This window comes from Podarcis pityusensis, assembly GCF_964106645.2.
Source record: "Podarcis pityusensis genome assembly, chromosome: 9".
NCBI lineage: Eukaryota > Metazoa > Chordata > Lepidosauria > Squamata > Lacertidae > Podarcis > Podarcis pityusensis.
In genome coordinates, this window is record NC_138034.1 from 57431338 (window position 1) to 57455916 (window position 24579).

General features: G+C 41.2%; 1 protein-coding gene across 6 annotated transcripts in view; it reads right to left on the bottom strand.

The window, feature by feature from the left end:
- The window catches only part of RAP1GDS1 (Rap1 GTPase-GDP dissociation stimulator 1), a 99148-nt gene that overhangs the window by 40211 nt on the left and 34358 nt on the right, over window positions 1-24579 (bottom strand). For 4 of the 6 annotated variants that reach the window (XM_081020858.1, XM_081020856.1, XM_081020857.1 and 1 more), the window contains exons 3-4: window positions 5900-6022; window positions 643-768 (exon numbers count right to left, since the gene is read on the bottom strand). In XM_081020858.1, the coding sequence (XP_080876984.1) occupies window positions 643-768; window positions 5900-6022 (249 nt within the window). Of the gene's footprint in view, window positions 1-642; window positions 769-5838; window positions 6023-24579 lie in introns of those variants that run through there. The other 2 variants (XM_081020860.1, XM_081020861.1) reach the window with 2 other exon arrangements.

A 24579-nucleotide genomic window follows, 5' to 3' on the forward strand; every position in this document is an offset into this window, starting at 1 on the left:
GCTGCAACATGATGGATACTGAGGACAGCCAAGCGTCAACTATATAGGGTTGTGATTTATAGACCTGACTGTTTCAGGCCTCCCATTTCCTCTAACCTTCTGCTACCAAGCAGGACTGTCTATATGCCAGACACTGTTAATTCATACTACCAGTATGCAGGTGCACTAGACAATGGTGCCAGCAATTCACTTGTGATGCCAAATGTAGTAATCAGTGAGAACCCAAATGTGAATCTAAATGTGAGCTTTATTATCAGTGTTGGGAGGGGGGTGGTCAGAACGGCACATCTTCCCCATTAGCATTAGCTACAGAAACAAAATTAGGATTTTGCAGTTTTTTATTTATTTAAAAAAGAAGCAGCGGGGGGAAAAGAAAAATAAAAGAAAAAGAAGAAGCGATTTTACCTATGTCCACAAAACCCCACCATATTTGCCAATGATTTAGCTGCTTCTATTAAAAAATGGGACTTTTGACAGCCTGTCATTCAAGCAAGGCTTAATTGTGACAGCACCCACAGATGTCTTGCAGAAATCGGCACTTCTGACAACAAAACAAGAAAAAATGAACAACAAGAACCAGTCTTTTTTTTAATAACCAAAAATAAAAAAATAAAAACAAAACACTGATATTTGAACACTTACGGCTGTCGTAGCATATGTTGCCCAAGGCACGTCCTGTTTGAAGAAGCACGTCCTGGTCTTTGCAGTTTAAGAGCTGCACCAGAGGTGGGATCAAGCCAGCATCCACACACGGGTTCCTCATAAATTCTACAAGCCACAGAGAGAGGTTTAATTAAAGGCTAGTTGATGAGGATTGATTATTTCTTGTTAAAGAGAGCCATTTTTCCTTCAGCAAATGTTTTCCTTTCCAAATTCACACATACCAGAAGCACTGCAGCTGCTTCTCTGTATGAGAACTAATTTATGTACAGATAAAAAAGCAGTCTAGTTCCAACAGCAGCAACAAAAGCACCCCAGGAATTATGGGCACGTTCCAAATTCTACATATTGACAGCCCGCTGTAGATTCCTTTGGTGAGAATAAAAAGTATTTTAAATATCCTTCATTATATTTTTTAAAAGCACCTAAACATTAAAACACCAAGCATATACTGGGAGCAATAAACACAGGCAAGAAAGCACCAGCAACTTTTCTTCTGCCCACTTCTGTTCACTAAAGAGGATCTAAATAACTCAGTTAAACGAAACCTGATATAAAGGCTGCTGCATCCCTGTGTCCAAAGGAAACCTCTTGCTTCTGTACAGGATCTTGATTAAACCACAGAGGAAAATTAAAGCAATTTTCAAAGCTATAGCTGAAAGCAGGCAGTGGGCTGCACATTATACTTCTTCAAGGGTCTAGATAGTAATAAGAGTCAATTTCTTCCAAGAGATTAGATGGAGGGACTTAGACAAAGACCCTGGGGTCTCCCCACCTAACCATGGCAGGCTTCTAGAAAGTCATTCGGTGTTCCTTTTACAAAACAAAAAGCAATGGGAGAAATAATATTAATACTTAGCATTTGTACAGTACCTTCAAGTGTTCAGTGCACTTCACATGTATTATCTAATTGTAATCCTTGCAGCAACCCTGTAATGATGTTTATTTTTTTGGTTACGTAATCAATGCGCTTTACAAATACTGTATGTATGTGACCACATAAAAGCCTGGAGAGCAACCTGCACAGGAATGAAATCACCACACATTGTTTCTAGCAACTGGGATCCCTACTTCTAGTAGCTAGTCCTTCTGCAAGAAAAGGGCAGGCAGTCAGCAACAGCAGCAACACTGTTGTGGCCCAGGTGGTCCACGCTTCAGCAGTTCTGCATATCCACACTACATTTAAAGCACATGGTTCTCGCTTTCCACCCCAAAGAATTGTGGGAATTGTAGTTTGTTATGGATATTTTTTTTTGGGGGGGGGAGAAACCATGTGCTTTAAATATATGGTATGGATGTGACAGTTCTGGGCACCACAATTTTAGAAGCTGGAACGTGCAGAGGAGGGCAACCAAGATTGTAAAGTCTGGGTATGTTTAGCCTGGAAAAGAGGAGACTGAGAGGAGAGATGATAGCCATCTTCAGATATCAAAAGGGCTGCCACATGGAAGATGGAGCAAGGTTGTTTCTCTTGTTCCAGAGGGTAGGACCAGTATCAGTGGATTCATGTTACGAGAAATGAGATTCTGACTGAACATCAGGAAGAACTCTCTGACGGTAAGAGCTGTTCAACAATGGAATGGACTCCCATGAGAGGTGGTGGAGTCCTTCCATGGAAGGTTTTTAAGCAGAGGTTGGATGGCCATCTGTAATGGATGATTTAGTTGAGATCCCTGCATTGCAGGAGGTTGGATTAGATGACCCCCCAGGGTGCCTTCCAACTCTACAATTCTATTGTCCAGACTTGTGCCATGAAGAGGGCACTTTGGTGCTGCAAACAAAATGGCAGGAGGTGCTTCTTCACTTTAATGCTCACCTGGAGGCAATGGCCATCCACTCTGAATAAGTAGCTAATTTTGAGGCTGAGCTTGTGCTTTGGATACATGGATGTTTGCTATTGTACAACTTTTGTCTCTGTAAAAAAAAGGTCTGAATAATTTAGAACTGAACATCTAAAAAAAAAATGTGCATGTGCCAATGTGCAGCACCTGCTAAAATGAGTCACAGGAGCTGAATGTGGCCTTTGGCAGCTTTGAATACATAGTTAATAAATTGCTGTCTCCTTGCAGGGCAATTTGTTCTGGGAAGCTGTGGCAATTTAGACATGCTGCATTCAGTTAAAAAGGAGGACTAGAATTTCAGAACCACAATCTTGATTATTGGGCGGAAACTGACTGCTTTGTTTTCCAAACAAGAATCTTAAAAAAACAACAACCAACAAACCACGAATACGGTCCTGGAGGTCCTGCTAAACATGATTAGAAAGGACCGGTTGGTTAAAGGTATACAGGTCGGAGCTAAACAGTACAAATTGAGAGCATTTGCAGATGACTTAGTATTGACGTTACAGGAGCCAGAATCTAGCACTAAAAGAGTTTTAGAATTAATTCAAGAATTTGGTCAAGTGGCAGGTTTTAAATTGAACAAGCTAAAAACCAAGGTTTTAGAGAAAAATTTAACACCGATTGAAAGAGATAGGTTTCAGAATGAGACAGGATTGATTGTGGTAAAGAAAGTGAAATACTTGGGGATTAATATGACAGCCAAAAATGGGAACTTATTTAAAGATAATTATGAAAAATGTTGGACGGAAGTGAAAAGAGATTTAGAAATCTGGTCAAATTTGAAGCTTTCACTGCTGGGCCGTATTGCTGTGATAAAAATGAATGTATTGCCTAGAATGTTGTTTTTGTTTCAGACATTGCAAATTGTGGACAAGATGGACTGTTTCAAGAAGTGGCAGAGAGATATTTCTAGATTTGTCTGGCAGGGCAAGAAGCCCAGAATAAAATTTAAGATATTAACTGATGCAAAGGAAAGAGGTGGATTTGCCCTGCCAGACTTTAAACTTTATTACGAATCAGCAGCCTTTTGCTGGTTGAAAGAATGGCTACTTCTTGAAAATACAGACATTTTGGATTTAGAAGGTTTTAACAACGTATTTGGATGGCATGCATATTTATGGTATGATAAGGTCAAAGCACATAAAGCATACAAAAATCATATTGTTAGGAAAGCACTGTTCAATGTTTGGATAAGATATAAGGACTTATTGGAAAATAAAACCCCAAGGTGGTTGTCACCGATGGAAGTGAAAGCTCTGAAAAGGCTCAATATGGAGGCCAAATGGCCGAAATATTGGGAAATTTTGGAACAAGATGGAGACAAACTGAAATTGCAGAGTTTCGAGAAATTAAAAAACAAAGTGAGAGATTGGCTTCATTATTATCAGATAATGGAGACATATAATTTGGATAAGAAAATTGGCTTCCAGGTGGAAAAATCAAAATTAGAAACAGAATTGTTAGAACCCAAAACTAAGAATTTGTCAAGAATGTATAACTTGCTGTTGAAATGGAATACTCAGGATGAAACGGTGAAATCTGCTATGATTAAATGGGCACAAGATGTTGGACATAATATTATGTTTGCTGACTGGGAACAGTTATGGACCACAGGTATGAAGTTTACGGCATGTAATGCCTTAAGAGAGAATATTATGAAAATGATATACAGGTGGTACATGACCCTAGTCAAGCTTGCAAAAATCTATCATTTGCCTGATAATAAATGTTGGAAATGTAAAGAAACTGAAGGTACATTCTTTCACCTTTGGTGGACGTGCCCAAGGATTAAGGCTTTCTGGGAGATGATTTATAATGAAATAAAAAAGGTATTTAAATATACCTTTCTGAAGAAACCAGAGGCCTTTCTTCTGGGCATTGTCGGCCAATTGGTGCCAAAGAAGGACAGAACCATTTTTTATGTATGCTACAACAGCAGCAAGAATACTCATCGCAAAGTATTGGAAGACACAAGATCTACCCACTCTGGAAGAATGGCAGATGAAGGTGATTGACTACATGGAACTGGCGGAAATGACTGGCAGAATCCGAGACCAGGGAGAAGAGTCGGTGAAAGAAGACTGGAAGAAATTTAAAGACTATTTACAGAAATATTGTAAAATTAAGGAATCTTAGAAGGATGTTGGATAGAAACTAAGAGGTTTTTAGCTGTAATGCTTTAAGAGATATGAAAAACGGTTTACAATTGGGTAAAAGCTTAATGGTAAGGATTTGCTGAACTAACAAACTGAACTGGAATACAAAAAAGGGAGGTATGAGGAGGTCCGGGGAAATAAGTGTAGGGAAGATAGGTTATGGAAAACAGTCTTTTTAACTGTTTTATTTTGTATGTTTCTTTTTTATTCTTTACTTTTCTGTTATATTTTAAAAACTTTATTCTTTTTTCTGTATTTTGTATTTCTTGTATTTTTTGAAACTTTAATAAATATCATTTTAAAAAAACAACAACCACGAATAATTATTTCCCTTCCATCACATCTCCTCAAGAGCAATATTTCGAACTGCCTCTGCTGCCCAGTCCATGACAACCTGCTAATTCATGGGAAAGGAAGAGAGGCATCACTTTGTGGAACCTCAAGCAATGATAAGGCATCCTGAAATGAGCTGTACATTCAAATCTCTGCAAGTTACCAGAGCAACGTTAGACTTGTTTCATTTCCAACCGTCTCCTGTGAGATTTGTGTAAGTGCTCGGCGCAAAAGTCAGAGCAGCCCAGGGAGAATAACAGGAGCTTGCAGCAGCTTAAGAGACAGCATCATGAGATATTTGGGATCAGCATGCTAGGCCCTTCTGAAAATCCCAGCAGCGACAGCTTCACTCATGTCTTCTTTTACAGTATACACTTGTGATATTGGAATGACCCTAGCAGACCTTTTGGGAAAAATTAAAGGCTTGGCAAAACAGCAATAGGCTTTTATGACAAGTGGCTTCTTGGAGTGGGGATAAATGTATATATGAATAAGTTGAAAATGAATGCCAAATTAATGTATTAATGCAACATATGGTGTTAAAATAAAGTTCACCAGACATGCACAAATGTGCCTGCAGTCACACCTGCAAATGCAACTATGAAAGTCTTGTCATTTAGCTTTGCCTAATAAAAAAACACATCGCGGGTTTTTCACAACAGTTAGCATTATAAAATAATTGCAACTCTGAAGTGCTTTGATGTATCTGGCAAATGGATGACTAAGAACTAATATATTATCAAGGCAGAACAGAACAAAAATAAAGAGTGCAGTGGAAGGGAAAGAAGAGAGAAATGAAAAGCATCTATTCTATAAAATGAAAACATAAATGAAGTAAAACATACTGACAAGTGAGCTGCAAAACTGAAGATGTTCCAGGAGAAAAGGCCTTGTGGAAAACCTCACCATTTTTGGCTACTTCTGCTATGACGTTAGCTATTTTTGCGGTGCAGGAGGACTGCGGAGTCAACAGACTTGCAAACACTTGGAGGATCCCACTTTTCTGGATTTTTTCACTTGTCTCTGTATCTGAAAAGAGAGGAGGAATATACACAAAACAGAATTGAGTGGTAGGTAGCAGGTTAATGAAAAGGTATTGAAAGCTTCACACATAAAACGAAATTCCAAATCTTGACACCAAAACCAAAGAATGACCCTTTGTGCCATTAGTTTGGAGAGAAGGCTAGGTGGCATGACAGAGCTGTATAAAATTCTGCAAGGCATAGAGAAAGCTTTTTCTCCTACTCTCATAACACTAGAAAACTTGAGGATGTCCAAGGAAGCTGGACAATTCAGGGAGGACAAAAGGACAGACTTCTTCACACAGTGTGTAGCTGAACTATGGAATTTGCTTCTGCAAACCGGGATGGCCTCCAACTTGGATGGCTTGAAAATTACGCAAATTAATAGAGGATGAGGCTATCAATGGCTACTAACCCTGATGGCTATGTTCCACCTCCACTGTCCAAGGTAGTATGAGCCTGAGTATCAGCTGCTGGAAACCAGAGGAAGAGACAGTGCTGCTGCACTTATGTAGGTCCTGCTTGCAGGCATCCCATGGGCATCTAAGTCAACAATTCTGAGAATGAGATCCTGGAACAGATGGGCCACTGCCTGATCCAGCAGGTTCTTCTTGTGATACCCAAAGATGCAGATGTTTCAATGATGCATTGCTATTTGAGAACTGCCTTTTTGTTTACATAGGAAGCTGTCCTACATACCAAGTCATCGGACTATTCAGCCCTGCATTGTCTACAAGGGCAGCTGCTTCTCCAGGGTCTTAGGCGGAGGTCTCTCCCATCACCTACGACCTGATTTTTTTTTTACCTGGAAATGCCAAGGACTGAACCTGGAACTTGCGGCACACAAATAATGTGCTTTACCATAGATCTATGGTCCCTATCCTATAAGGAGCACCATGACATCCAGCAGGGCCTAGCGAGCAGAGGAAGCTTTGAAATCATTTATAGTTAATATTGCAGGACAAATGTGGTGGTGTTAAATCACCTTCCACATATATATGCACAAAATATAACTAAATAACAGTTAAAAAACAGCACCAAAGGATAGCAGGTGATGAATTTTAAAACAATTCAAAATGGATGCCCATGGAAGAGAACTGTCCTCAACCTGGGAAGGTCTGATGGAACAAAACCGTCTTCAATTGTTTCCAGAAAATGCAGATAGTGGGCACTCATCGTATCTGGACAAAAATGCTGGTCAATCAAACAGGGGCAGCCACACTGAAGGCCCTGTGCTGAGTTACATTGGAACAGAACTCTAGTATCACTGGAACTCAAAGAAGCAGTACTCCTGTGGATTTCAGTGACCTACTGGTAACCAAATAACCCGGTATAAGTAGTAGAAAAATAGATGGGTACCCCTACTGTGCATATAAAAGGAGAAAGTCAGGACAAAACTAGAAGCCCTGAAAGAGCCATTAGGGGAGTTGTGGTTCAATGGATAACAGTAACTGCGGATTCAAGGTGCATAAGACTGGTTTTACTCAGGTATAGTAACTTCCTGCACTTCCTCCTAGATTCTCAAAGGGGTGCTTTACTTACACAAAACCTCTGTGAAGTAAGGTAAATGCTGGATTTCCCCAAGGCTATTGAGTGAGATTCAGAACTTAGTAGTAATGCAAATGTTCTGCTTTTAAATCCACCATTCCAGCTACTGAGATGAGGTAGGTCAGATTTCCATCTTCAGAATTCTGAGGATGCAGGTAAAGAACAAAGCTCAAAGGCTACCTGTGGTGTCTTATTTCATCTACTTTCAGAATAACATAGCCCCAATATGTTAAATAGCCTTAGGCTCAGACATATGCTGAATATTCTGAATTTTTAAAAAATAAGACACAGACATTTTGTAATCACAAGAGAGGTAAAAAGCAGCTTCTCTCTCTACTCAGGAGTCCAACTACATTCAGCAAGGCTTACTTACAGGAGCGCATGCAGCCTTAGTTTTGTTTTGCTTTTGGGGCACCCCCGTTCCCCATGAAGGGTGCACAGCAAGCCCGGCACACAGGGTATTGTATTTGCATAAACAGGGTCACAGCAGATTCTACCACAGCTCTCCATCTCCCTTCTCACACCTTGGCCTCTTCTGCACAGCACACACCTTGTTCGCTGTGTTAGGGGTAATGTAACTTAAACATAGTAAGCAACTATTGTGCATATTCACCAGGAATCATAGAGAGTGTGCACATAATCTGTCAATTAAGAGCAATTGTGTACATTTTCCGGTCAGTATACATAATCTTCAGCAGAACTTGTGGAACGTGCAAAGACAATGAATTTTATATATTCTCTGGTCATTATGCAAATCTCAAACAATTCCCTCTTCACAGACAGATTAGGTGCACATTCTGTGCAAAGCCTAGTAAATGTGCACAATGGCCAGTTATTATGCACACTGACCACTTAACTTACATATATACCCACATCCACTGAACTGATGCCAATTTCAATACTTCAGAAATAATGGGCTTTTTCAAAGAAAAGTCTAGAAATATACAAATTTCCAGTAATAAATAAGAGAGAAAACACATGCAAATATTTGCCACAATGAGTTCACAATGAGAGAAATGGATGCTTTAAATTTCAGTGTCTGAACCTCAAAAAGTTACAGGGTTTTGTGTCTTGTATTGCCCCCCATTTCTTTAAGAGGAATTGACTGGACACAATCTACTGGGAGTTTTTCTTGCCTTGTGCAACTCCTATTCTTTTCAATAAGAGGAACAGATGAGTGATTCCCATACTGTAGGGATTGTTTGTACAATCTGGTCCCTACCCTATTACTTACAATTAGCATGCAAGATGCAATAATATGATCCCACCCACTGCACCACTGAGAACCTTAACACAGTATTGACTTGCTTTTATCACCCACGGTTTGACGGACTTGTTAACTGTGCAAATTAAATCAACGGTATAAAATGTATCCTGAAAAGCAGCGAAGAAAATAAAATTAAACTGTTGCCTCAGGTTAGTTTTGTGCAGCAGGGATGCTCTGATTTATTTGACTGAGATCAGCAAACACCAGTAAGACAGAATGACTCAGACTCAAAAGGACTTCTAAAAGAAAATGGAATGCCAGATCTCCTCCTCTTAGAATAAGAGGGCATGCAAAGAAAACTAACATTTTGGCAGATTTATTTCTTCCAGTAAAGATCATCTGACAGCTGCTGAAGTGGGAAGCTTCAGCTATGTGGGTCCTGCACAGCTTTTTACACTCACACACTAAATCTGAAGCATGGCAAACCTTTATGAAAAACACACATAGACATAACAGTATGGGACAAACTCAAGTCAATATCATTATTTTGGTCTGTGCAGACCCACAAGGCGGTAGAGAACCTTTTTGAACTTCTGAAGATGGAAGCCTGTTTCTGTTGTTGCTGCTGTGTAGGCTTCCTGAGGGATTTAAAACCCAGATCTTCCTGCATAAGGAACCTCCTTGAGTGCAGCAGGTTCTCTGCCAGTCGTGTAGTAGCAAATTAGGAAGTGCAGGGTCTCATCATGACTATCACAGGCACGCCCCTCTAAGTTTATACAATAATATACTAATGATTAGAGATACATTGCAAGGATCAGCGCAGATCTCCAGGTGTTGCCCTTTAGCTAGTGCACATACATGGGCAAATGATTTTGAGTGCTTCAATATCTCTTTTTAGAGTGATGTAAGTTCTGTTTTATGTAACGGAACTTGAACACCATTCTCTTGAAACTGAAATACCTTATGTTTTCAGTGTTCCTAAATGTTTAGCTCTGGGTAAAGGACCCCAGGATGGTTAAGTCTAGTCAAAGGCAACTATGGGGTGCGGTGCTCATCTTGCTTCAGGGTGAGGGAGCCGGCGTTTGTCCACAGCTTTCCGGGTCATGTGGCGAGCATGACTAAACTGCTTCTGGCGCAACGGGACATCGTGCCAGAGTGCACGGAAATGCCGTTTACCTTCCCATTGCAGCAGTACATAGCCAGTGTGGTGTAGTGGTTAAGAGCGGTAGACTCGTAATCTGGTGAACCGGGTTTGCGTCTTCGCTCCTCCACATGCAGCTGCTGGGTGACCTTGGGCCAGTCACGCTTCTTTGAAGTCTCTCAGCCCCACTCACCTCACAGAGTGTTTGTTGTGGGGGAGGAAGGAAAGGAGAATGTTAGCCGCTTTGAGACTCCTTCGGGTAGTGATAAAACGGGATATCAAATCCAAACTCCTCTTCTTCTTCTTCTTCATCTACTTGCACTGGTATGCTTTCAAACTGCTAGGTTGGCAGAAGCTGGGACAGAGCAATGGGAGCATACAGTAGCTATAAAACTCCCCTTTCATGCAGGTTGAGTGGTTCTAGGACACTGTAGACAGGGACCCTTCTGCAGAAATAGGAACAGGTATTTGATCCCAGACAACCCCAAACCACTATGCCACTGCAATGTGGACCTACATGAGGAGGGAGGATCAATGGGTTCATCCCCACCTCTATCTGTCACACAGAAAGGAAAATACATAGCAGGGAGAATGAATGAATATTCTTCAGAAATGAGTATTCTCACAGCAGAAGCAACTGGAAATGGAAATTGGAACAATGCTGGCGGGTGGAGAGAGGAGAAGGACAGGGAAAGAGAAACATGACAGGATCAGCTGTGTTTTAGAGGCAGTGCCCTCAGGCGCTTAAATAGTCCTTATTTAACCGCTGAAATATTTAAAAACATTCCTTCTTATTCTTCACTTGCAGATTTGAAAAACACACGGGCCAAGGTCATGCCGCAATGGAGGTCTGAAGCCATAAGGAACAGGCTTTAACAAATAAAAATATATGAACCATGGTGACGTTTTGTGTGGCAGAGCAGAAGGCAGACTGGAACCAAATCTCGTAGGGAGCTGGGTGAGGTGAGGTGGGTTGGGAATGTGAAGTGAAACAGGAGCACCGCCTGACAAAATGAGCTCCTCTGTGTTACAGAGGCTGCGTCACACAGTATAGGGGCAGGAAGACCAAGGAACCAAGAGTAATAACGAAACAAGAGCTGGGAAGAAATGCAGCCTTCCCCAACCTTGGGCCCTCCAGATGTTCTGGATTACAATTGTTATTTGCTTGCTTGTTTGTTTAATTTGTATACTGCCCTTCATCCATAGATTTCAGGGCAGTGCACAACATAACATTACAATATTAAAAACAAGCAATACATAATAATAATAAGCTGAAAACAAACCAATAATCCCGCCTCCCACAACACATTTAGAAGGTTGTAGAGGAATGCTTCTGCATGGCACCTAAATGCATTCCACAAACAGGGAGCCACTGCAGAAAAGGCCCTGTTCTCATGTTGCCACCCTCCGTACCTCTCATGGAGGCAGCACATGAAAAAGTGCCTCAGAGGATGATCTCACAGTCCAGATCAATTCACACAGAGAGAGGTGCTCCTTGAGGTATTGTGGTCCTAAGCTGTTCTGAGGCTTTATGGGTCAAAACAAGCACTTTACAACAGACTGGTGCTGGTGCGTGCTGTAGCGCAGACCTTCGGGTTCTCCACTTTACCACCATTGTAAAGGCCTCCAGAGTTGTGCCTAGTTGGACCTTGATGCATCCTGTGCGACAGATGAACTAGTGGTGTAGCAGAATCCAGTCCAAGAACTGGCTGAAGCTCCCAGTTCTAATCTATTTGCCACAAATTCAACCCATGATCTCGCAGCCTCAGTCCCCCTTGCTCCACAGCAATATGGGGGAGCAGATAGCCCTGCCTTAGAAACTTGCTGTAAGGCTATATATGCAACACTTCAAAATATTAGTTCTTTGTGTTTATGAACTGGGAATATCATCATATGGTATGGGCACCTGTCTATGGAGATTATGTTGGGACACAGTAAGAACGCTGGTCTATCTAGCCCAGCAGCTGGTCCTATCTAGACAGCTCTCCATAGTTTCAGGCAGACAACCATCGTAGCCCCACCTGAAGATACTGGGAACTGAGCTTGGGATCTGTAGCATGAAAAGCAGGTGCTCTACCACCAGGCTACAGCTCTTCTCCCAGAAGGGTGCTAGAAATAGTCTGAAAATAATCATGGTGCTATTCTCTGCAAACATCTATCTGCTGACAAATGACTGATAAATGCTGGAGGCTAAGACTCCAGCCAGAATGTCTTGCAACAGCTTACAAATGTTCTCTGTGTGTGTGTGTGGGGGGGTGTTATTAAATATGTTTTTACTAACGTGAAGAGTGGCCTTTTTCTGTTTCCCCTTTGACAGGCAATGAAGACCAGTTCAGCAGCCTTTTGCTATAGATTAATATTGTTGCTGCCCCTGCTAATGCAACACCCAATTTGTAAGTGTCTGACAACTTTTAAGCAACTTCTTGCTAGGATTATCAGCACTGCTTTTTTATTAAGTTCACACTGAGTGCAGTAGCCTAATCCTTACCATATCTCATCCCTGCAGCAACCGGCTGAAACATTTCCAGTTTAGCTAGAACCAGAGGAGAGACAAGAGGGCATTCAAGACCCATTATTCTTCCTCTAAAATCTGATGGGGCAAGTCAACGAGGGAAATCTGGAATAATGATGGACATTTCTGCCTTCTAGCCACTGCTGTAAACATTGACTCAGAGTGCTAGTCCAGAGGGGTTCATCAGCATAATGCAATCTGACCTGATGAGCAACACTGCCTGCTGATTTTCACCCATGTGCTTGCTTTTATGTAACCAAACTTGTGAACCCAAAATGCCAACAATGGAGAACTGTTGCTCAAAGTCTCTCTGTGTTTTCTCCTTTGGGAAGCCTTGAGTAATTGGATGCTTTCTTATTAATAAGTGTCCTTTGGCTTTCACCCATGCAAAGGCTGATTTGAAACTTGGCAAACATATGGAAAGGACCACAGAATCCTATTCAGGTGAAGGAGTTGCTTAAAATAAACACATACATGTGCTTGTACACACACACTACCAAAGAGAATTCCAGAACTACTTCTTTGACAATGTGGAGCATGATATTTGGCCTCAAAAACTCTTGAGTCTTCATTTCTAGAATATTTGGTTTGGCTGCAAAGAATCTAGGTACACTGGCAATGTAGGAAATGACACTTACTCCAAACTTTCAAACATGCATTATTTAGAATAACCACTAAATACATTTTTACATCTAAGCCAAGATGGCAAAATACTAAATCTAGTTGTCTACTGTCATTTGATTCTCTCTTAGGAGTCTCCTTATCCCTACTACTTATAGGTTATGATTACTTTCTTGAAAATCTAATTCCCGAAGAATGCTCTAATGCAGGTATGGGGGAACTTTTGGCACTCTAGATATTGCACATGTTTTACCATCCCTGGCTACTGGCCATGCTTGCTAGGGCAACATCTGGTGGATCTTTGCTAGGGCAACATCTTTCCCACTCCTGCTCTGAAGGTTAAATATGTAGTGCCATCTCTGAAGCTAAGCACATCTGGGCATTGCTAGTACCTAGACAGGAAACTGGTAAAGACAATGAGATTATAATCAACCTTATACACAAAGCCAAAAAAGTTACTACCTGTTTTGTTTCGCTTTTTAAATTAACTAGCCTACCATTCCTCATCAGCCAACACATTTCCTTGGTGGCCACAGAAAAGATGCTTCCTTTCACTTGCAGTCAGCATGGAACACAGTAGACTGAGATACGGGGGGGGGGGGGGGCAGGGAAATTTGGCCTTTCTCCACCTGCCTGCTCACTCAGTTGCATGGAATTCTAGTGAGTAGTTAGATACAAGGCTGTATACCGGGGGGTGCCTAACCTGGTGTCCTCCAGATCTTCCTGGACTCCAACTCTCATCAACTGCAGCCAGACTGGTCAATGGTCAGGGATGATGATGGTCATAGATTAGTCGGAGGCGACAGTCACAGATTAGTCACCCCTGTACACCGTGTGATTTTATTCCAGCTCCATCCTCAACAAATGCTTTGTAAACAGCAGCAGCATTGTGACATGCCAGTGTTAAGTGTAGTTTCTACCACTGCTCTGGCTGTGCTATGCCTATTGTAAAAATGCTAGCACTGATGTAGCCAGAGGATACAGCATCCACCTTAAAATTGAGTCATTCATACCCAAGTTCCCTCCCCCGCCCAGCCCAATATTATTAACCCAGCAATATGTGTGATTTATCCCTTTAGAGGGGAAAGAAAGTATGCACCATAATTGCAAAGGTGTTCCAAATCTATAGCAAACGCTGCAGAAAATTATCTTGGCTTCATCATATCCCTCCCACATGCACTTATCAAAGGAGAAGAGGACGAATGTATAAAAAAGTTATGATCAGCCACATGCAACGCGATGTAACACATTCATCTTGCTCTTTTAGCAACTGGGGGGGGGGGGGGCTGTGCAGAAAAAGGAGACCTGTGACCTAGCATAAAAATGAGAGAAGTATGCAATGATGACGACAACGTGATAAGGTAACTGACCCATCCACCTTTTGCCCTTTGGAATCCCACCCCCCCAGCCTATAAAAAACATGAAGGAAACACATCTGTGTAAGATTGCATCTGAAAATGTAAGTTGCTTGAAAGAGCCAGATATTCTATTTCTTATTTACTGTTTCCATTTGTACACTACTGGCTATAAGAAGGTTCTGTTAAACCTCAGCTATAATCCAATGAGTCATAGGGGCATAAAGGTAAAGGTAAAGGATTGTTTCCAGAGGTACTTTAAACAACTATATACACAAGGGCCACATTAATGTTGAACTATAAAATAACTGAACAGGAGATAGAAGGTGCCATTCAGGATATGCAATTGGGTAAATCTCCAGGACCGGATGGACTGACTTCTAGATACTACAGATCTTTAAAAGAATGGCTAGTACAACCTTTGAAAGAGGTCTGCAACAAAATAATAGAGGGGAAAAGGGCACCAGAGTCGTGGAAAGAAGCGTATATCACACTTGTACCGAAAACAGAGACTGAAAAGACGCAGCTTAAGAACTATCGTCCCATATCACTGCTCAATGTGGATTACAAAATTTTTGCAGATATCTTGGCTAAAAGACTAAAAAGAGTGTTAGTGGAAGAGATACATAAAGACCAAGCAGGCTTTCTCCCAGGAAGACATCTATCTGACAATGTGAGAAACATAATTAATATTTTAGAAAAATTACAAGTGAATATAAATACTAAGGCAGTTTTAATATTTGTGGACGCGGAGAAAGCTTTTGACAACATTTCTTGGACTTTTATGAAAATGATCTTACAAGGGTATGGGGGTAGGCCAAGGCTTTGAAAACGGTATAAGTGCAATATATTCTGAACAAAAGGCTAAATTAATTGTAAATAATGTGGTGACGGAAGAATTTAAGATAGAAAAAGGGACACGACAAGGTTGCCCAATCTCCCCACTGCTTTTTATATCGGTCCTGGAGGTTTTGCTGAATATGATTAGAAGGGACCAGTTGGTTAAAGGTATACAGGTCGAAGCCAAACAGTACAAATTGAGAGCATTTGCAGATGACTTAGTATTGACGTTACAGGAGCCAGAATCTAGCACCAAAAGGGTTTTAGAACTGATTCAAGAATTTGGTCAGGTTGCAGGGTTTAAACTGAGTAAGTCAAAAACCAAGGTTTTAGAGAAAAACTTAACACCAATTGAGAGAGAGAGGTTTCAGAATGAGACAGGTTTAACAGTGGTCAAGAAAGTCAAATACTTGGGGATTAACATGACAGCAAAAAATGGGAATTTATTTAAAGACAACTATGAAAAATGCTGGGCTGAAGTGAAAAAAGATTTAGAAATTTGGTCAAATTTGAAGCTTTCACTGCTGGGCCGTATTGCTGTGATAAAAATGAATGTATTGCCTAGAATGCTGTTTTTGTTTCAAACATTGCAAATTGTGGACAAGATGGACTGTTTCAAGAAGTGGCAGAGAGATATTTCTAGATCTGTCTGGCAGGGCAAGAAGCCTAGACTAAAATTTAAAATACTAACAGATGTAAAGGAAAGAGGTGGATTTGCCCTGCCAGACTTTAAACTTTACTATGAATCAGCAGCTTTTTGCTGGTTGAAAGAATGGCTGCTTCTCGAAAACACAGACATTTCGGATTTAGAAGGTTTTAACAACGTATTTGGATGGCATGCATATCTGTGGTATGATAAGGTCAAAGTGCACAAAGCATTTAAAAACCATATTGTCAGGAAAGCATTGTTTAATGTCTGGATAAGATATAAGGACTTATTGGAAAATAAAACCCCAAGGTGGCTGTCACCGATGGAAGCGAAAGCTCAGAAAAAGCTCAATATGGAGGTCAAATGGCCGAAATATTGGGAAATTTTGGAACAAGATGGAGATAGACTGAAATTGCAAAGTTTTGAAAAACTAAAAAACAAAGTGCGAGACTGGCTTCATTATTATCAGATAATGGAGGCATATAATTTGGACAAGAAAGTCGGCTTCCAGGTGGAAAAATCAAAATTAGAAACAACTGTTAGAACCCAAAACTAAGATTTTGTCAAAGATGTATAACTTGCTGTTGAAATGGAATACTCAGGATGAAACGGTGAAATCTGCTATGATTAAATGGGCACAAGATGTTGGACATAACATATTGATGGCTGACTGGGAACAGTTATGGACCACAGGTATGAAGTTTACGGCATGCAATGCCTTAAGAGAGAATATTATGAAAATGATATACAGGTGGTACATGACCCCAGTCAAGCTTGCAAAAATCTATCACTTGCCCGATAATAAATGTTGGAAATGTAAAGAAACTGAAGGTACATTTTTTCATCTATGGTGGACGTGCCCAAGGATTAAGGCTTTCTGGGAGATGATTTATAATGAATTAAAAAAGGTATTTAAATATACCTTCTTGAAGAAACCAGAGGCCTTTCTCCTGGGCATAGTCGGCCAATCGGTGTTAAAGAAGGATAGAACTTTCTTTATGTATGCCACAACCGCAGCAAGAATACTTATTGCAAAGTATTGGAAGACACAAGACCTACCCACTCTGGAAGAATGGCAGATGAAGGTGATGGACTACATGGAATTGGCGGAAATGACTGGCAGAATCCGGGACCAGGGAGAAGAGTCGGTGGAAGAAGATTGGAAGAAATTTAAAGACTATTTACAGAAATACTGCAAAATTAATGAATGTTAGAATGATGTTGGATTGAAGTTAAGTGGTTTCTAGCTGTAATGGTATAAAAGAATATGAAAAAATGGATTTTTAACAGGTAAAAATTTAATGCTATAATATATTAAGATTAAAGATCAGGATAAAATAAGGAGGGAAAGGAATTGCTGAACTAATAAATTGAACTGGAATACAAAAAAGGGAGGTATGAGGAGGTCCGGGAAACAAGCAAATGAAAGATAAGTGATGGAAAGATTGAATTGTTTTTAACTATTTTTATTTTGTATTTTTTCTTTTTCATTTTGTAATATTGTGAAAACCTTAATAAATATTTATATATATATAAAAAACGGTAACGGTAAAGGGACCCCTGACCATTAGGTCCAGTCGTGGCCGACTCTGGGGTTGCGGTGCTCATCTCGCTTTATTGGCCAAGGGAGCCGGTGTACAGCTTCCGGGTCACGCGGCCAGCATGGCTAAGCCGATTCTGGCGAACCAGAGCAGCGCACGGAAACGCCATTTACCTTCCCGCCAGAGTGGTAACTATTTATCTACTTGTACTTTGACGTGCTTTCAAACTGCTAGGTTGGCAGGAGCAAGGACCGAGCAATGGGAGCTCACCCCATCGTGGGGATTCAAACCGCCGACCTTCTGATCAGCAAGTCCTAGGCTCTGTGGTTTAACTCATAGCGCCACCCACGTCCCATAGGGGCATGGGGGGCCTCAAATATGGGTGCATAGCATTGCTCACTAAAAGTAGGGAGTATTCCCCAACTTAGAAGAGGACAACTCACAAAACATACAGACCTTTCTTCAGACCATGCTCGTTTTCTTTAACACACTGTATTCTAGCAGCAATATTTAACCACACGCATAATTATCACTAAAATCGATTAAATATAATTGAGGAAAAAATAGTCATAATGCCATTCAGTGTCGTGGCATTTCAGATAGGCAGCCATACCTATTTAGTGGTTGTCAATTAGGAAGAGTAGCATTAGTTCTTACTCCAATGTACTACCCCTTCCCAGTAGGTACTGTGAAGTTTTATACGAAACACCAAGTCTTGGGTTGCAATAAATATTCCTCAAGAGCTGGATGCAAGACTCATTTTATGGAGAAATTAATACTGCATTTCATTTCATTTCGTTACTGCAACATAAACTTCTTACTATGTAAAATGGCAGAATTCAGAAGAGTCTGTGTGGGCAGGGGGTGGAAGGAAGGAAGAAGAACACCGCATATTGAATGTTGAGGATATGGGCACATTTGAACCTGGAACTTCAAGTTGAAGAATTCACAAAGGCACTTCCCCATCAAAGGACTATACAGTGGTACCTTGGGTTAAGAACTTAATTCGTTCTGGAGGTCCTTTCTTAACCTGAAACTGTTCTTAACCTGAGGTACCACTTTAGCTAATGGGGCCTCCCGCTGCCGCAGCGCTGCTGCCGCACGATTTCTGTTCTCACGCTGAAGCAAAGTTCTAAACCTGAGGTACTATTTCTGTAATGTGTCTGTAACGGAGTCTGTAACGTGAAGCGTCTGTAACCTGAAGTGTCTGTAAACCGAGGTACCACTGTATGTGCTTTGCCTGCTTTTCTTTCTAAGTCAAAACTCAATCTAAAAATAAAAAATAATAATTATCTGAACACTTACCCTGCCACAACCCATTCTGACATTATAGGAAGGTTTCAGGGTCTGAAACTCAAGGGTGGAGCCTTTACCATAACATGACCAAAAGTGAAATAAGAACAAGCACAGAGAACAAAGGTTTAAATTGCTCTTGTGTGGCTTTTTATTGGATGCCCACTATGTAAATAGACCCAACTTCACTCCCTAGGTAACTTAATACGAAGTGAAGGAGCATTTGTACACAGAATAGATTTCATGGAAGGGATCTTCTTCCCTCCGCTGTAGTAAAGGACAAATGTAGTAAAGTGACCATGACAGATGGTAAGTAAGGTGCCTGAAAGCAATGACCCAGGGGAAAGCAACAATGGATCATGCTGGAAGCCTCTTCCCTTGCAATGGGTGCTGGTCCTGCTATCTGCCTTTCCCTGACCCACGGCCTCATGTACCTGCTACTTAGGAGAACAATAGCCAGAGTAGTGTGTGAGAGCAGGAAACTGGAGTCAGAAACTGCTCTGTGCTGGATTCTAAAGCTGTGATGAATGGAGGAACAAGAGCTTTTGGGGTGTTAATGCTGTGAGCCCTTCCATCCTATGCTCAGGTTGTGTATAGAGGTAAAGGGTAAAGGGACCCCTGACCATTAGGTCCAGTCGTGGCCGACTCTGGGGTTGCGGCGCTCATCTCGCTTTATTGGCCAAGGGAGCCGGCGTACAGCTTCCGGGTCATGTGGCCAGCATGACAAAGCTGCTTCTGGCGAACCAGAGTAGCACACGGAAACGCCGTTTACCTTCCCGCCGGAGCGGTACCTAGAATCATAGAATCATAGAGTTGGAAGAGACCACAAGGGCCATCGAGTCCAACCCCCTGCCAAGCAGGAAACACCATCAGAGCACTCCTGACATATGGTTGTCAAGCCTCTGCTTAAAGACCTCCAAAGAAGGAGACTCCACCACACTCCTTGGCAGCAAATTCCACTGTCGAACAGCTCTTACTGTCAGGAAGTTCTTCCTAATGTTTAGGTGGAATCTTCTTTCTTGTAGTTTGGATCCATTGCTCCGTGTCCGCTTCTCTGGAGCAGCAGAAAACAACCTTTCTCCCTCCTCTATGTGACATCCTATTTATCTACTTGCCTATTTACCTACTTACCTATTTATCTACTTGCATTTTGACGTGCTTTCGAACTGCTAGGTTGGCAGGAGCAGGGACCGAACAACGGGAGCTCACCCCGTCGCGGGGATTCGAACCACCGACCTTCTGATCGGCAAGCCCTAGGCTCTGTGGTTTAACCCACAGTGCCACCCGCGTCCCAGATTGTGTATATATGTAAATAAAACCATATATCCTAAAGACACCACAGTCTTCCTTCATTCTAAGGAGCTGAACCCTGGAGAAGAACTTGGTGTCTCTCAAAGCTAAGAGATTGGGATGCTGTGTAATATTGCTTCATTTTGTTTTGTTTATTTTTGCTGTTGTTTCAACCAACATGGTAATATCAACCATCCAAAAAGAATATACATCATATACAATATATACATAAATACAACATTAAAACACAATAGCAACCAACAGATGATGATGATGATGATGATAGTTACAAACTAATTTCAGATAACACAACACAACATAACAATGCTTGGTGAAAAACATGATTGCAAGACACACCCAGAAACGTTGAACAGAAGATATTGCATAGCTAAACTGGGGATGCAGGGAGAATGGACAAAAAGATGAAACACACATCTACTGTCAATGTCACACATTCGTACTCAATCTTCTTTCTTTGTTAAAAAGGACACACATAACCTTACAAGTTTAAACACAAAGGGTACTCCTTCAAAACGAAACTGTAATCTACATTACAAATGCAAGATCACAAGATGGCACTTGGGAAGGTTTTCACAAGCACGTAAAATCTCTGTATTTCTCTTCTTCCAGAGAGTTCTATGCCAATGCTTCGTTTGCTTTCTCTCAGAGGCTGCTTGGATTCCTAACTGATCGATATAAGTACACTTGACCCTGTACTGTGGGTTTTTACATCTTAAGTTCACACACATCTCCTGTTTCAGAGCCAACAATGGTGGGGAGAGAGGAAACTAATGGGGGGCGGGGAGAGGAGAGAACACTACACACTCAACTGCTTATGGCAGGGGTAGGCAACCTAAGGCCCGGGGGCCGGATGCGGCCCAATCACCTTCTCAATCCGGCCCGCAGACGGTCCGGGAATCAGCATGTTTTTACATGAGTAGAATGTGTCCTTTTATTTAAAATGAATCTCTGGGTTATTTGTGGTGCCTGCCTGGTGTACACTGAAGCAAAAAACAACAACCTTAATGTGGCTCAATCATCACTTGTTTTCTGGTGAGTGGTAAAGTCTTGATTGTTTAAAAATGGATTCTGGTACAGATGTTTAAGGATAAGTTTCTGGTCTTTCCCCCCGTGCTGCTGATGTCTTTTAAAACCACAGTTTATATCATTTTTATTTCTGCATTTTACTTTACAGTGTATTCTTCTTTACTGTTTTGCTACTTTAAACCTTCAGGATCAAAAACATGGGGTATTAAATGCAGTAAATACAATAATAAAACCGAGCAGAGCCTTTTTGAATAGTTAGAAAGATCTAGCACCCATTCCAACTAAATCTGTTAATTCCCCGCACCCGGCATGTCATATTTTGTAGGCTCTGCCAATGCAAGCTCTCTTTCTCACCCTGTTAACACACACACACACACACACACACACACACATCCTAGTTCATTTGAAGTTGAGCATGTGCGTTTGAGAGTGAGAGACAGACGCCTGCCCACAGCTGTCACAGTCAGCCCTACCGCAGGAAGCACAAAGTAATGCAGCAATTCCACCATTGGAAAGAGAACACCCATCTGTTGTTCCCTGGAAAATTCCTGGAGGCTAGATGTGTGTGAAACGCCCTCGTTATAAGCCTTTTGTTTGGTACAGATAGCACTACAGAATATGGAAGGTAATGAGCCACAGGGGAGACCAACTAGGAAAAGGGCAGATGAGAATCCATCAAACCAGACCTTCTTTTGCTTTCCTTGCTCAGGAAGGGGGATTAACAACATGTAAGGGAACATTTGGGACCCAGCAAGATTGTTAAACTACTGGAAATGCCAGACATTTTCTTTTTAGGCTAGTCAGAGGATTTCATTAAAAGAATTTTTTTGTCTCTGTTGGAGCATTGGTGACTTATGAAAGTCACACAAAGGCCAAAGGTTGGAATAATCTTCTAATCTGGAATCTCTATAGTTATTAGGGTGAGAAACCTATTACCTCAGGTCTGAAAACCAGTGAATTAAGTGAAGATACTCCAGCAGTTAGTATCCAATTCCAGGTGCCAACTCTATGACGTAACATTGACAAGAATAAGGAACAGAGTTTTTACAAGGTCTGGTTCAGTTCCCTTTAAATATTTCAGTGTAGTACAGTATCATATCTTATCAAAATAATTTCTTTAATTTGCAGAATATGGATAGATATCTTCTCAAAATGAGAGCAAGCACATAAAGTGATACTGAGGGCAATCCTAGATGTAATCTAGAATCGCCATTCAAACTGAGTGCTGGAGAAGACTTGTTTATGATTATATTTTGGGAATGATACATTTTCTTATGTAGCTGGATTGTGTTATACTTTCTGGGTGCCCCATGCTCATATTATAAAGTAGTTGTGCTCTATGTTACAATTCAAGCACTGCTAGGAGTTGTTTCTTTTTCTTTTCCAACGTGTTTCTTACCAATAAAAAATTCAGTGTGGTGCGAGCAAATTTTATTCTGAAAGTGCAGCCCAGAGAAAAAAAAGTTTGACAACCACTGCTTTAAAATCTTATAAAGCAGAAAGCAATTACAGTGGTGCCTTGGGTTACAGACGCTTCAGGTTACAGACTCTGCTAACCCAGAAATAGTACCTCGGGGTAAGAACTTTGCTTCAGGATGAGAACAGAAATCGTGCTCTGGCGGCGTGGCAGCAGCGGGGGGCCCCATTAGCTAAAGTGGTACCTCAGGTTAAGAACAGTTTCAGGTTAAGAATGGACCTCCAGAATGAATTAAGTTCTTAACCCAAGGTACCACTGTAATAAAAATAAAATAAAATGGAGGCAGAAGCAACAACAATAACACAAAATAAAGTAGAAGCTACCATAGTGTGAAGGGCAGGATAAAAATGGTTTAAATAAAAGGAAATTACCAGTATATCCTTCAAAATAAGTTTTTGTTAACAGGAGACTTTATTTTTGTTTCTTCGTAAATGAGCCAGAATTTAAGATTTAACTCTCCATTCAAGACTCATCTGGTGTCTTAAAAAAACAAAACAAAAAAAACCACCTTCATTGACACAATATTAAACCTCACTAGACAATCTATGGGAAACAGGACAAACTTGGTTGCATTGGCCAATTATAGGTTTTCAGGTCGATGGTTCAGTTGATGGCTGACCATCTTGGGACCATGAGCTGATGGCTGTTTGAGAGTTTAGTCCCAGTAGGAGATGTTTCCATAACTGAAATTAATATGCTAGCAGCCTCATTAGGAGACCAAGCTGAAAAACTGAGGACAAAAATGATCCAACAAATAATTCAGTATCTTCCAAGACTGGTAAGGTGATAAGGCCAAGGTCTGAATTTTCAGGAGCAACTGTTGTCCAGATAAGATGGGGTGGAATTGCATGGCGCGATCAAACTGTATAATAAATGACAATTTTTAGCACCTTCTAACAAGAAAGGATTCATTATGGCAACCAATACATTGGACACAGCTGGAGCATTACATGTAGAGTTCAAGAAAGGTATCTGGGAAAGGAACCTGGTTCAGCGGCACAGCAAATGCTCTGCATGTAAAAAGGCCTCCAATTCAACCACTGTCAACTGCCTGAAATGCTAGAGAGCTGTTTCCAGTCACCAAGCTGAATTTATTTATTTTGTTATTGTTACATTTATACCCCACCCTTCCTCCAAGGAGCTCAAGGTGGCATACATGGTTCCCGCCCCCTATTTTTATCCTTAAAACAACTTTGCAAGGTAGGCTATTCTGAGAGATAGTTACTAACCCAAGGTTCACCCAGTGAGCTTCATGACCAAGTCGGTATTGGAACCCTGGTATAACGTAGTTTCCTGTAAGACATCACTAGGAGAAATATCTCCATTTTGAACTATGTAAGCCAGGCACAGGCAAACTCAGCCCTCCAGATGTTTTGGAACTACAACTCCCACCATCTCTAGTTAACAGGACCAGTGGTCAGGGATGGTGGGAGCTGTAGTCCCAAAACATCTGGAGGGCCGAGTTTGTCTATGCCTGACGTAAACAAAATAATTTCTCTTTTTCTTCAAAGTTAAATTGCGGACATTTTTTAAACCATCCGTTGATTAAATTTAGTAATAGCCAGTAATGACAAGGTATTGCTCTTACTCTGCCAGTGTTTTCAGTAAATGAGTGAAGTCAAAAAATGATTTGTTTGGACACCAGGAGAAGGGAATTCCTGAGGTCCTCCAAAGCATGGAAATGCGGTTATGGAAAGATCAGCAGGATCCACCCATTTGCTGCTTGGTTTGTTTTATTTTGCTGCCTGCCAACCACGTGGAGCCATCAGTGAGCAGGCATTTGAGAAGCTTCAAAAAATATTCTGTGCTGAGGTGGGGGGGGGGAAGTGGGGGAATTTCCTATTACTCGTTTTGCTGCCTGCTCTCATATGTCCCAAAGCTCAGGAGTGGAGTGGAAGGATGATGATGATGAAAATAATGTGAGGTGGGGGAGGCTGAAACTGGAGAACTGGGGCTAAAAAAGGTGTTCATACTTTTACTTCCTCCAGATCTGGTTGCCCCAGTAGGGGAAGCCAGACTCGCTTCCCTTCCTCCCTTCCAGAG